This window comes from Hippocampus guttulatus, chromosome 10, assembly GCF_054856545.1.
Source record: "Hippocampus guttulatus isolate MCC_2025c chromosome 10, RoL_Hgut_1.0, whole genome shotgun sequence".
Classification (NCBI taxonomy): domain Eukaryota; kingdom Metazoa; phylum Chordata; class Actinopteri; order Syngnathiformes; family Syngnathidae; genus Hippocampus; species Hippocampus guttulatus.
Window position 1 is genome coordinate 15,477,756 of NC_141270.1, and position 13,611 is coordinate 15,491,366.

At 40.2% G+C, this 13,611-nt stretch overlaps 1 protein-coding gene across 4 annotated transcripts in view; it reads left to right on the top strand.

The window, feature by feature from the left end:
* The window catches only part of cpeb3 (cytoplasmic polyadenylation element binding protein 3), a 43,283-nt gene extending 29,734 nt beyond the window's left edge, over nt 1-13,549 (top strand). For all 4 annotated transcript variants that reach the window (XM_086122439.1, XM_086122440.1, XM_086122441.1 and 1 more), the window contains 4 exons: nt 2,583-2,701; nt 3,924-4,038; nt 5,149-5,330; nt 7,750-13,549. In XM_086122439.1, coding sequence (XP_085978565.1) covers nt 2,583-2,701; nt 3,924-4,038; nt 5,149-5,330; nt 7,750-7,977 — 644 coding nt within the window. In that variant the 3' untranslated portion in view covers nt 7,978-13,549. The remainder of the gene's footprint in view (nt 1-2,582; nt 2,702-3,923; nt 4,039-5,148; nt 5,331-7,749) is intronic.
* The last annotated feature ends 62 nt before the right edge of the window (nt 13,550-13,611 follow it).

The window sequence follows — 13,611 nt, forward strand, 5'->3', positions numbered from 1 at the left end:
CTCCGCCTTTTTCCTCATAAAAATCTGCAGCATACGCCTTTGCAGATGTGCGCTGTCCTCTCCCGACTTCAGTCTCTGTACTTTGCATTGAACAAACTTTTTAAATATACAGATGACATGGCCTCGGTGCCTCCTTTGACTGGCTCTGTTGCTGCTCTGTCACAGTACCAACAGGCCGTCAGCAACCTGGTCAAAACATTGAGGGAGAACTCATTTGAGCTGAACACCACCATGACCAAAGGACTGTGCTGTAGCGGCAGAAATAAGGAAGTCACATCTCTTTTTCAGCCGCTCCGCATCCAGGGGCAGCTGGTAGAGCGGGTGCAGCCCTTTTAATACCCGTGGACTGAGATCGACACCTGTTTATCCTTCACACAGCACAAGAAAGCACAACAGTGCCGCCCCCTCCTGAGGAATCTCAGCAAGGGCATTTTAGTCCTTGTTTACCACTTACTGATTGAATGCATTCTCGCATTCAACATTTCACTTTGGTTCAACTTGCTCACCACAAAACACAGAACCAGACTCTCCCGTATAACAAACCAGGCCAGCAAAGTATGTGGTTCACTCCACACACCCCTGTCTGAACTATATAGGAAAGTCAATCTGGTTACAGAAGATCCCTCTCATTCCCTTCACCAGTCATTCCAACTACTGCCATAAAGTCCCACTGGCCCGGAAAATCACCTAAAATATATATATATATTTTGTTCCATCCACTGCAACCATCATGAACAATATGAACGGATCCATTGCACTTTTCAACACGCACTTTTTAACATGCACTCGTAATGTCTTTGATTTTATTTTTTTAAAATTATGTATTTTTATTCATTCATTTTTATTATGTAAATGTAAATGTATTATGTATGTAAATGTGTCTTGATGGGAATGTGTGAATGTGTTTGTGAGCCCTGTCAAGGAAGAATCTATCTATTTATCTATCTGTCTATCAAGAGATCTTTGTTTGAGCAGTCATCTGCAAACTAAATATTGGACCATTTGGCCGGTGCAGAGAACTATTTACAGTAATATACCAGCCGATTAAATACGAGACTATATTGTTGATACCGATGCAGTTTCACACAAGTGTCAGGGGTGTGCAGAAACCACAATTGCAAGGTCCTCAAAGTTGAATTTTTTTTTTTTGTGGAAAATAAATATATGCACAAAATGTTATTTTTTATGGTCATTCAATATACATTTGTAATCTGAAGAGATGGGTAAACAATTGAAGACATCCTTTTATGGAAATGATAAGGTCGAGGTGGACAATGTTTTCGAACGTAGCGAATGTTGTGTTGTCGTCAGGCTTTATTCAAAATCGCAAATGTTTGCCAAACGGTTATCAGACATTTGCCAAAAGTTTGTCTGTACTTTTCTTGTTGCAAGGGAATTTTGAACATTATAGAGTAGCTTTGAAACACATTGAGTACCTCCATCATTGCCATCTAATTCAACTTGCATCTAAAATGCTCCCATATTGTTCCAAATGCTCGTAAATCATTGATTCGTTTCACTTGAGAATTCATTTTCCCATAGCCAATTATGGAAATAATCTGTTCAATCCTAAAACATCTGACTGTGCATAAAAAGTAAATACTGTAGTACCATAGTGGTGGCCCGGTAGTCCAGTGGTTAGCACGTCGGCTTCACAGTGCAGAGGTACCGGGTTCGATTCCAGCTCCGGCCTCCCTGTGTGGAGTTTGCATGTTCTCCCCGGGCCTGCGTGGGTTTTCTCCGGGGGCTCCGGTTTCCTCCCACATTCCAAAAACATGCATGTCAGGCTGATTGGACGCTCTAAATTGTCCCTAGGTGTGAGTGTGGGCGTGGATGGTTGTTCGTCTCTGTGTGCCCTGCGATTGGCTGGCAACTGATTCAGGGTGTCCCCCGCCTGCTGCCCGGAGATGGCTGGGATAGGCTCCAGCACCCCCCGCGACCCTAGTGAGGATCAAGCGGTTCGGAAAATGGATGGATGGATGTAGTACCATATAGTTGCCACTCAAGCTAACCGATGTTAACGTAAGAATAAAAAAATGATTTCTTGCCTTCCGTTTTGATGATGATTGACCTACATGGTAATGAATGTCAAAAGTCATTTTTTTCTGCTGCCTTAACCTTACTGAACCGATAAATCCAAGCCCACTTTGCCTTGTTGGGTGGGTGTAAGCATGCTTGAGCTGGTCTTGTCCCACCATAATCGGCCGAATGGTGCCTCATGCCGACCTTGGGGAAACGTCGGGCTCCCAGTGCTAAATAATTCAACTGTAGAGAGTGACTGACTGATTTTCTTTTTCTGTTTGCCTCAAAGAGCATCACTGAATTTTGTATGGTTCCGTTAAAGTGTCACTCTGAGACAGTAAGGTGACTGCTGAGGAGCCCCTGACATCCATCAGGGTATATTAACGCAACTTGTGACCTATGCGGATAAGAACCAGCCTCAAATGACTGGATTTGGGGGATTAAAGAACATTCGGAGACTGTGACAAACCCTGGAATATCCATGATGAAGTGGAATAATGACATTGTTTTGACTGTTATACATCAAATTTTCTTTTTGAAATCTGTTTACTCCTTTCCAGGTTATGCCTTCCTGCTGTTCCAAGAGGAGACTTCTGTTCAGGCCTTGATTGATGCCTGCATCGAGGAGGACAGCAAGCTCTACCTGTGCGTGTCCAGTCCCACCATCAAAGACAAACCGGTGAGTTGTTTATTACGACTTATATAACAATACTCATGGGAATATATTCTTTATCTTTTGTGTATGCTTTTGTGAAGTTAAAAAACTGTAGAATACTAGTTTTCATATTAAAAACATGTTACAATGTTAAGAGTTTTGGGGGGGGGGGGGTTGGAAGGGGCTGCAATGGATTCATGGCATTTCCACTCATTTCAATGGCAAAAGATAACTTACACATGTTTCAAGGTACAAGTGTGGTCACCTAACGGATTAAACTCAAACGTCAAGGCACCACTGTATACCATATGTTTTTCAACAAAAACTGTCACGTTCTTGAAGAAAGCGAAAGTTCAAATGGCACTGTATGAGAAATAGCTTGGATTCTCTCTTGGCTCACAAAAACTGCTACACGGACAAATGTGAAACAAGAGTGTCGTTATTTTTGTATACTCTATTCATATAGGTTCATGGATATATTAAACTGGCTCTCAGTTATTTATCACTGCAAAGGACAGTACCAATAGTCTTAATAAAGAAGCTCAGCTTCTCCACTTGGGCACAATCACACCCTGAGAAACCTTTGGGGTGTTGAATCAGCTCATGCTTTTTTGATCAACACATTAAAACCATAACCCGGTCCTGCTTTTTGCACCCCAAAAGTCTATGTTTTAATCATATTGAAGTAAAACTTGTTTAGGCCTTGGTCTCCTCACTTTTTGACTTTTGCAGTTCTCTTTTCAACTGCCTCAACAAAACTTGGCTGGCTCCTATTCCTTCAGAATCCCTTCGTTTTTGTCTAGATCCTAGGGGTTCACTCACATCACTGCATTTCTGTCGACCTTGCACTGACTTCCTGCTTATTTTAGGATTCGGTAAAACATTTCTACAGTCGCTTTCTAAGGCTCCCCCATTTTTGGTGGATTTGGTGTCATTTTGTAGGTCATCGCGGTCTACTGACCGCCTTTTACTTACTGACTCTCACACAAGGTTAAAAACTAAAGATGATAAAGCCATGCAGTCTGTTGCTCCCAGATTCTCTTCCATTTCAGAAAAGAGCCGCTTCTTCTGTCGACATTTTCAAAAAACTGTTTGTTGAGGCTTCCTTCTTGTACTACATTTATGATTCTGTATTTTAATCACATGGCGCGCTTTGTGAGTCCTCCTTGTGAGAAAAAAGGAATTGGGTGTCAAATTTCACCCAATTATTCGAATCACTTTACCCTGCTCTCCCATTTCCCCACAGGTCCAGATCCGTCCCTGGAACTTGAGTGACAGTGACTTTGTCATGGATGGCTCCCAGCCTTTGGACCCCCGCAAGACCATCTTTGTAGGGGGAGTGCCCCGGCCTCTGCGTGCAGGTCGCTGTTCTCATTAATGGCGTTATATTACTCGGCCCCGAAGCTTCTAAAATGGCTTTCAAATACATTCTAGTTGTGTGTATGAAGGTTTGTAGATGTCATGAACATTCATTCATTCATTTATTTTCCGATCCGCTTATCCTCACAAGGGTCACGAGGGGTGCTGGAGCCTATCCCAGCAGTCTTCGGGCAGTAGGCGGGGGGACACCCTAAACCGGTTGCCAGCCAATCGCAGTTGTCATGAATATGTTCTGTATAAAGTATTCCGAGCGTGATGGAATATATATATATATATATATATATATATATATATATATATTTATTTTTTTGCTTTAAACCTTGCAACAGTACATTAAACTGAATTTTGAAGGATGTGTTAGAGGAATCTATGAGCAAAATTGTATCATGGTTAAAGTTTCATTTAATTTGGGCACATCTAAACGTTTGGGTGCGTGTCTAGCACCCCCAAATGCCTATGCACAAAGGCGCCGGCCACCTGGCCGGAGGGCTGTTGAAGTCCACACCCCTCCCGCCGATCTTGAAGACAATTTTCCCTGTGTGCCGAGTCATTTCTTTAACTTTGTCCGAGAAAAACTCTGACAGGATGTCACTTAAAGGAGAAGTCAACCAAAGAAAGTTCTTTAGAATAGTATGTTCCATACAGCCTCACTAGTCTGAACACGGTATTCTGATGAATAGATGAAAAATGAATCCACCCATTTTTATCCATCTTGGGCGGAGGCCACTTATCTTAACAGTTGCTCAGAGCTCACGTTACAACCAATCACGGCTTGGCTTGCAAATGTCACATGACCGAGCTAAGAAAGCAGGTGAGCTGCGATTGGTCCGTACATGAGTACCGAGCAACTGCGATGTCATTTTCAGTCAACAGCAAGCAGCAGAATGGTCACCCCTGACTTGGATAAAAATTTTGCTGCTTAACTCATATTCCACAAACGCAGTATTAATCAGAATCAGAATATACTGGTGGCACAAAGAACATATTATTGGAAATATTTTTTTTTAGCTGACTTCCCCTTTAAAAAAAAAAATCAAGTCTTTCAATACACATGCTAACGCGAATCAAATGTCTCTTGTCAACTACTCCAGTGGAGCTGGCTATGATCATGGATCGGCTGTACGGTGGTGTTTGCTACGCCGGCATTGACACTGACCCAGAGCTCAAATATCCCAAGGGGGCCGGCCGTGTGGCCTTCTCCAATCAGCAGAGCTATATTGCCGCCATCAGCGCTCGCTTCGTTCAGCTGCAGCACAATGACATTGACAAAAGGGTGAGTGAGTTCACGCTGCCCCTTCCCTTCCTCTTGAAGGAGGCGTTTTGACCACAGCCAAGGTTTTTTTTTTTTTTGCCATCATTCCAACGCTACGACGTGCAGCTGAACTCCCTCTCGGCGTCTTCGCCGTACCTTCACTGTTCATTATGGTCAACGTTTCATTATGCAACAATGGAAGGCTGGCCGAGGCTGTCTCATCAATGTGGGCCAACACGTTTCCAGTTGCAGACACACTCGATCGGTTCCTCACATGTCGAGCCACCCATGTTGCACTGCTGCCTGCTCTATGAGCTGCACCAGCCAATAGCAGATGCATAGATTGTGACCGAACAAGACTAGTTTTCATTCAACACTGAGCCTCTTCAAGGCGTGGCCCCTCATTGTATCCATCGATTTGTGTGGACAATAGTAGCTTACTGAGAGATACCTCTGAAGGGTGTGACTAACCCTTAAATCTTTATTCTTCTGCGAACCATGATATGATGAGTAATTCTATCTTTAAACATGGTGGGAACGCACATGGGCTCTCAGGAACATTTCACCATGATGAAAAAAAAAACTCACAGGCACAGCAAACTTCTCTTACATCCCAAACAAACTCTCATGCAATAAAAGCAAACCTTTCAGACGCACCAAAAATCATCTCTCACCCCCCCCCCCCAAAAAAATCTGGCACAAATATCACATGCCAAATTACCTCACATGCACAACTCCAAAAACTTACACTCTCAAAAATCTCTCACCCAACCCAAAAGACTCTCATTCACCACAAAAAAAACTCTCACACACAACAACAAAAAACTCTCAGGCGCAATAAAAAATTTAAAAAAACCTCACGCATATCAATAAACCTCTTCCACTGAACACAAACCTCTAAGAGTCAGTTAAAAAAAAACACTCACTAGCGTGACACCAAAAAAACACACTGATGAAAGTACTCCCATGCACAACAAAGATCTCTCACAGGCCAAAAACCTCTCAGGCATGCCAAAGAACTTACGCACACAACGGAAAACCTTTTGCACTGGTCTAAAAATGTCTGGCTTACTTACACCACAAATCTCTCTCTCGTGCACACACACACACACACACACCACCACCACCACCAAAACCTGTCACTCTCCCAAACACTGACACAGACCAAATAAATGTCACACAACCAAAGAATCGCACGCACATACAAGAAAAAACACCAAACATCTCACACACAGCAAGAAAACTGAAACCTTTCAAATGCGCCAATAAACTTTCACATCCACAATGAAACTTATCACAAGCACCAAAACAAAAAACAACAGTCATGCAAAAAAATAAATAAAAGAACTGAAACTTTAAAAACTCAGTCACCACAAAACATCTCACACATTAAAATAAAAAGACACAGAAACAAAAACCTTCTTTCGTGGCAAAGACATACTCTCACCTGACCATTTAAACTCACACAGACCAAGAAAACACAACAGAAAACCTCTCGCACAGAACAAATGCCTGTCACATAAGGGTCCAAATTGTTCTCTTGTCCACTTCTTAAGACACAAAAGTCGTTTTTCTCCTTTTTTTTAATTCGAGAGACCTTTTCTGTCTAAGATTTTTATTTGTCTGTCAAAAGTTATTGTGTGTGCATGAAAGGAAATTCGAAAATGTCAACAGAAGCCATTTAAAATCTTGGATGTTGATTGGCTCTGCATGCAGTATATCCTTCCCTCAGTCTGTTGCCACGTAACAGTTCAATTGGCTCCCAGTTGAGTTTATGTTTGCTATGTTTTGTCGACTGTCTATAGCACCTCATACAACAGGGCTTACTTTCTTGATGGGTCCCTGTGACAGATGGTATTTTTCGAACAAACAAGAAACGATCAGCATTTACCACATATTGATATGTCACTCTGACAAGTTTATTTATTCATTGCGCTTTCTAGTGTGCCGCAGTAGACATGAATAAATGCATAAAAGAATAAACACTTGAAATTAATTATCATGTTTCATTATTAAGCCTGTTTAACTCATTTCAATTTTCACACTCTACATCAATTTCATTTTGGCACCAAAAATCTGATTGACACCAAAGATGTAAAACTGTTTCAATTTTTAATGTTCATAGTAGTTTTGAACAATAATTATTATGAGTTTCAAATTGAAGGATTGCGCTGTAAATTTCCTTTCACACACTAAGTTTGAGATTAAAAGAAAGATTTTGTAGCCAGACTCACAAGGTTTGCATCATCATGCTTCCTTGCCTGAGCATGCAAGACAGCATCACCATGGCGACCAAACCCTCGTTTCTTTCCCTGATCAGTGGTCAAGCTCTTTAATGGATGGAAAAAAAACTAAATAAAATGATCACATGGGCAATGTACTATAGCCGTGTGAAAATACTGTTCGAACTAAGGATTATGTCTCCTGTTCTTTCTCTCAGGTGGAGGTGAAGCCGTATGTGCTTGACGATCAGATGTGTGATGAGTGCCAGGGGGCGCGCTGTGGGGGGAAGTTCGCCCCCTTCTTCTGCGCCAACGTCACATGTCTGCAGTACTATTGCGAGTACTGCTGGGCCAGCATTCACTCGCGAGCAGGCCGAGAGTTCCACAAGCCACTTGTGAAAGAGGGGGGTGACCGCCCTCGACACGTGTCCTTCCGCTGGAGCTGAGTCATGTCTGCCTGACCATCCCATCCTCAGATACATACCAAAAAAAAAAAGCCTCTCAATCTGTAGGCAGATCATGCTAGATAACACAACGCATCCCATATTTACACCCTCCAGCCCAACACATTGTGTCACCGTCTGATGAAGCATTGTGAGAAGGTAAAGCTTAGAATTTTGCACTTTGGCACACCACCTCAATCACACACATGCACAGGATGTAACTTCAAACACTTGACTACTTTCAGCTCATTCTTTGCTTTGACTAGGTGGTGAGGTCCTGCCTCATAGAGGTGAAACCATGTGAATATTTAAAAAAAAAGCAACATATTTTTAGTTTTGTACCTATCCATGTATGGATAATTTTAATTTAATGTAAAAAGAGCATGCAAGGGCATATATACAATACAATACAGTACATCTTTATTCATGTACTGTAGCTGGTATAAAGCGCTTTAGACAACAGCTAACATAAAATAACAAAATACAGTCACTTAACGCAACACAGAACATAAGACGTAGACAGTCATGTAATCGTAACCACGATAGTTATGGATGAAAGAGGAGCATCAAAGAGTCCTTTCACCAGGAATAAGAGACATCAAAACGTGCATGACGTCCCGTGAATCTGCTACAAGCTAAGTTTGAAAATAAACAAGAAGCTGTAGCGTCCATTAACGAAAAAAGAGATTGGGTCACTTCTCCTGTCCCATGTTTATCCACTTCAATTACAAGCGCCGGCTCTCAGTTCCAAATACGCATCCGCGCTACACGCTGAAGCTTCTCTCTCCTCATCCTCAACTCCCGACAGCTATCCATCCAGCCGCACCAACTGTCATACCTGTCAACTTTTCGGAGCGCCAACCTGTATAAACTACCAAAAAAATCCTTATAACATACCAAAGCATTTTATATGTCAAAATAACGGCAGAAAAAAACCCATGAAATTTTCAATGATATTTATTGTAGATCTCCATAATAGAATGTCTGGTTAATGTCTAATCATCATTCTACTTAGTGGCATTACTGTGTTCAGAGTTGTATTCCTGCGTTACTTTTTTCACCAACTCCAAATGCTGGACCCATCGGCTCGAAGTTACAGCATCCATTCATAATAAATTTGCACTGCAATAATGCTGTCAGTGTTTCTGGTGCAAGCGATTTTCGGAAATTTGTTTCCTTGTAGAACTTGCTTGTACACTAACTACCGAAGTATGCAATTAATACTCTGCTGTTTTCAAATAGGAACCACGTGATTTACTGTAAAGTTCCCGGAAATGAAAGCATTCGAGTAGACTTGCACCATTCTGGGCAAAAGCAAACGGAACTACCTGTCGGGAAATTTTCAGAATCCGTATGATTTGTGCGATACGGCCATGTACGTAAGATTCACCACAAAATCCGTATGAACTATGGCTAAACCGTATGAGTTGACAGGTATGAACTGTTGGACCAACTGTCCAACAGCGCCAACATCTTTGCTGAACAAAACGGTGCTCTCTGTGAAAAATGCTGCCCACTACAGGCATAAAAACACAAGCACCCCGGGGCTGTCAAGCGGCGATAGGCAAATCGCACCAGTATTATTCTCCCCCATCAAAATCAGTGCTGCCGAGAAGGCTCAACCATCAAGCACAGATTTTTCTCCTTCGACGAATGTCGTCGCCAAAACGCTGAAAACAATCCACTATACATATATATATATATATATATATATGTGTGTGTGTGTGTGTGTACACGCACACACACACATACACGCACACACACACATACATTAATATATAGGCCCCTTAGAGGAGAAGAGTCGCAAAAGGCATTAAAACAAATGCACTCAGAAACTTGTTGGAATAATAAACATTGCAAAATTGGGGCCCTGAAACAATTTGAAATGATAAAAATAATCACTCTATAATTCAAATATTAATACCTCATACACACAATCAGATTAGTTCACTGTTGATTTCTACGTCTTTTTTTATACCATTTTATTTATTTTATTTTATTTTTTGTTTTTTTAGAATTTTCTGAATGTATTGTTGCAATGGCTTTGCTGCTAAATTGATGGTATGATGAGATACCTGAAGTACACACACCATGCGTGCAAAGAGGACACATCCGCGGTGCGCTCTCGACACAAAGATGGCTGCCACTGAACCGCATGTTTATTGCAAAGATGGCTGCATGCAATGACTATTTAACACCGCCCATGTTTACACGACATGCTTCAGATTCATCGAGAGGCAGTGAACATTTAAAAGCATCGGGTGGGTTGATGCAACCTTAAATATCACAGATCCAATTAGGTCTAAAATAATAATGACAAACGGTGTCTGAGAGGTGAAGTACTTTTTTTGCAGTGATTGTTGTTATCATTGTGTGATTTTTATACCGTATATAGTTAGGTCAGAGTATGCCTAGAACTGTGATTCGCTTTAGCTGTCGTACATGTCTGACAAAGTGATGATGTTTCACTGTGTGTGTGTGTGTGTGTGTGTGTGTGTGTGGATATACAGTACATATAACAGCTGCTCTTTCCAATGCACACAAACCAATCGAAAGAGAGCCGGGTTGATGTCCTCCCACCCACAAGGAGGCGCTGCTACTCTTGTAGTGGATGCAGTGATGAGAAAGAACGGAAATGAAGCTACTAGAGGTTGACAAATGTCCCATGTTCTCGACACATAGGTAGATGTATATAAAGATGTGCAAAATAGGGGTACCCTGTTAACCCCCCATTTAATTTGTCCTGCAAAGCTTGAAGTAACCGACCTGCTAACAATCTAATTGTGTTTCATATAATAAGGTGATGGAGTGCAGCGATGGCAATTTTTTTAAGGCATTTTTTCTGGACAACCCATAGGCCTACAAGGTTTTTACAAGTTTATGTGTGTTCACTTTTCATTTTTGTTGGGGAATGATTGTGCGATGGCCCCAAAGCCCATCTCCTCTTTTAGTCCAAAACTGCTTATTGTTTTTAATTTTTGTATGTTTCGTGTTGTCCAAAACATGATTTATTTTTTTTTACTGGCGGAAACATAACGGAGAAAAAAAAGTAGTGGCTAACCATGTACATCCCTATGAAAGTGAATTTTGGGGTTTTTTGTGACATTTCCTTCCCACCCAGGCAGGTTTTCTGTTTGTTTCTTCTCGACAGGATAGTTGTTCGTTATGCACTACTCGTTTTTGAGAGTCCCCAGTTGTTTGTGTTAAAAGACAACAACAAAATTGATAAAGCTTGCTTTCTGACTGACAAGATCTTTTGCAATACGTACCTCAATTTTGAAATAGGAGAGAAATTGCTATTTTCTAAGTTTATTTGGATAAAATATATACAGTATATATATAATTCTTGCAGAAATTAGATTACAGATGGTTGATTTATTTTAATTTGCTTTTATTCTGTGGAATATATATATTATATATATATATATATATATATATATATATATAAAAGACGACAGCGGAATTAGTTAGACCAAATATAATGTTGGGTTTGTGTGAGACTAGTTAGCGGTCATGTCGAAAAATATCAAGAAGAAACATTTCTTTTGTTGCCACTATTTGTGTCTTTATAATCACCTATTTACCATGTTTTCTCTGGTTATAAAAGAGGTTTTCTGTTTGTTTGTTAGTTTTTTTAAACACATGCTCGAATTGCTTTTGTAGGTTGGTTTGTTTGTCTGTTTTCCATAAACCCTGATGCTAGCTTGGCCTCGTTGCAAAAATGAGTGGTGGCTACAAGAAAAGAATGTTATTTAAACAAAGCAGACAACTTGACCGAAAGTCCCCAAGGTGCATCAAGACTGGTGGCCTTTTGCTCATGTAACACTTGAATTTGTCCCCTTTCCTTCCTTTCTGAAGCTAATAACCTCTTTGTTGTTATGTGCAATACTGTTTGTACTATTTGTAAAAAAGAAAAAAATGGCATAAATCTTTATTGCAGAATTATTTTGATTGTGATTCACAAAAATAATTTTCTACTGTGTATTTACCGACTACCTGCTAGTACCTTCCAGTAGTATGTAGCCTTTGTACGGAGAACGTTTTCACTATTTTTATTTCATTTTACATTGTTTTTGTAAGAGATAAAAAAAAGACTAACATATTGTTGTTTTATATTTGCTTTCACTGATTTATTTCTCAACCCTTAGGATTTATTGGGGGAGACGTTCATATCTGGTCAATGTAATTCATAATATATTATTTTGTATTTTTACTTGGAATAAATTAATTTTGTGATGCTAATTCTTTCAAATTCTTTTTTTTTTCCGTTTATTTTTGAAGCTGGAATTTTTCCAAGATAATGTCACATGTCTCTGGGCTGTTTAAAATGATTTGCTTTGTGTATCAATAAGACAATTATGTACAAAGGGGGTATTAGTGGGCCTACATTGAAGATAGGGGCTTGATGAAAAAAGTGTAAAACAAATTTTTATTTAAAAACAAAAAAGAACTGAGCGTGTAGCATACACTACAGTACTTGTGTCTTGTAGCAGCATGGCCCACTTAACACAAGAACTCAAGCTGACTTGTGTAGTGCACATCACTTCCTAAATAATCACCAATAAGATCACGACTCCGTTGTCTCGTGTGACTGTATCCAAGTATGTGAGTAAGCATTGCGCTTTCAGTGCATAGTACAGTATACAGCATTTGCACGACCTGTGAAAAGCGTTGTATCTACACTGGGCAGTGATTCCCAATCAGGTTGCTGTATGATCACAAGGGGTGCTATAAAGAGAAAATCTAATTTCATTTGACTCAAAATTATACTTTGTTCCTCTATGTCAGCAGCCTATCGTGACAGAAAAAAAATGAAATGCTCTTTTATCATATGGCAATAGGTAGAAGAAACCTGGGTATCCATCCACCTGTTGTCATAAATACAACAGTAATGGCTTTCTGTGAACTTATCAGCTTTGTGGTCAGTTAGCCAGGCTAGGTAAATTCATTGGTAAATTGAGATGAGATCATTTCAGTTTATATTTCATTCTGTGATATTTTTGTTTGGTGTGCGGTGTGATTTTTTTTCTAATGTAAAATGGGTGCCTTGACTCAATAAAGGTTGGGAGACACTGATCTAAAGGATGCGTTCTCTCGTCAGTAATGTCACAAAATAAATAAGACAACCATAAATCTAATCTAAGAAGGCAAGTCCTCTTATGTCACTATTCAAGTATAGAAGAATGTTCTGTTATTGCTCCAGTGTCCCAGTCTAGTTGAAACCCATACAAATGAGTTTCATGTTCATTTTGCATAATTATCTACATCTGAATTATATAATTACTGGTCTGATTTAAACACACACTCGGCAAGTTCGCTTGGGTCTAATTTTTAATCCAAACTAAGTGAATACTTTTTTCCAAACTCCAATCACATTGGTCAGCAATTTTTCCCCCCATTTAATGTGGAATTCTTGAATGCCTCAGATGTCTGAAGGCCTGAATTTTGTTTTTTTGGGAGGGAGGGTGGACAAAGCTACCGTTAGACATTTATCTCAGTAAGACAAGTTTGCTTTGTGTGTATTCTGTACTAATGAGCAACTGTTATTAAATGCAACATCTGCTGTGGAAACGTCTTTTGTGGTATTCAATTCTCTAACCACTAAAGTTTTCAAAAGTGTGTGAGGACTAAAATGAT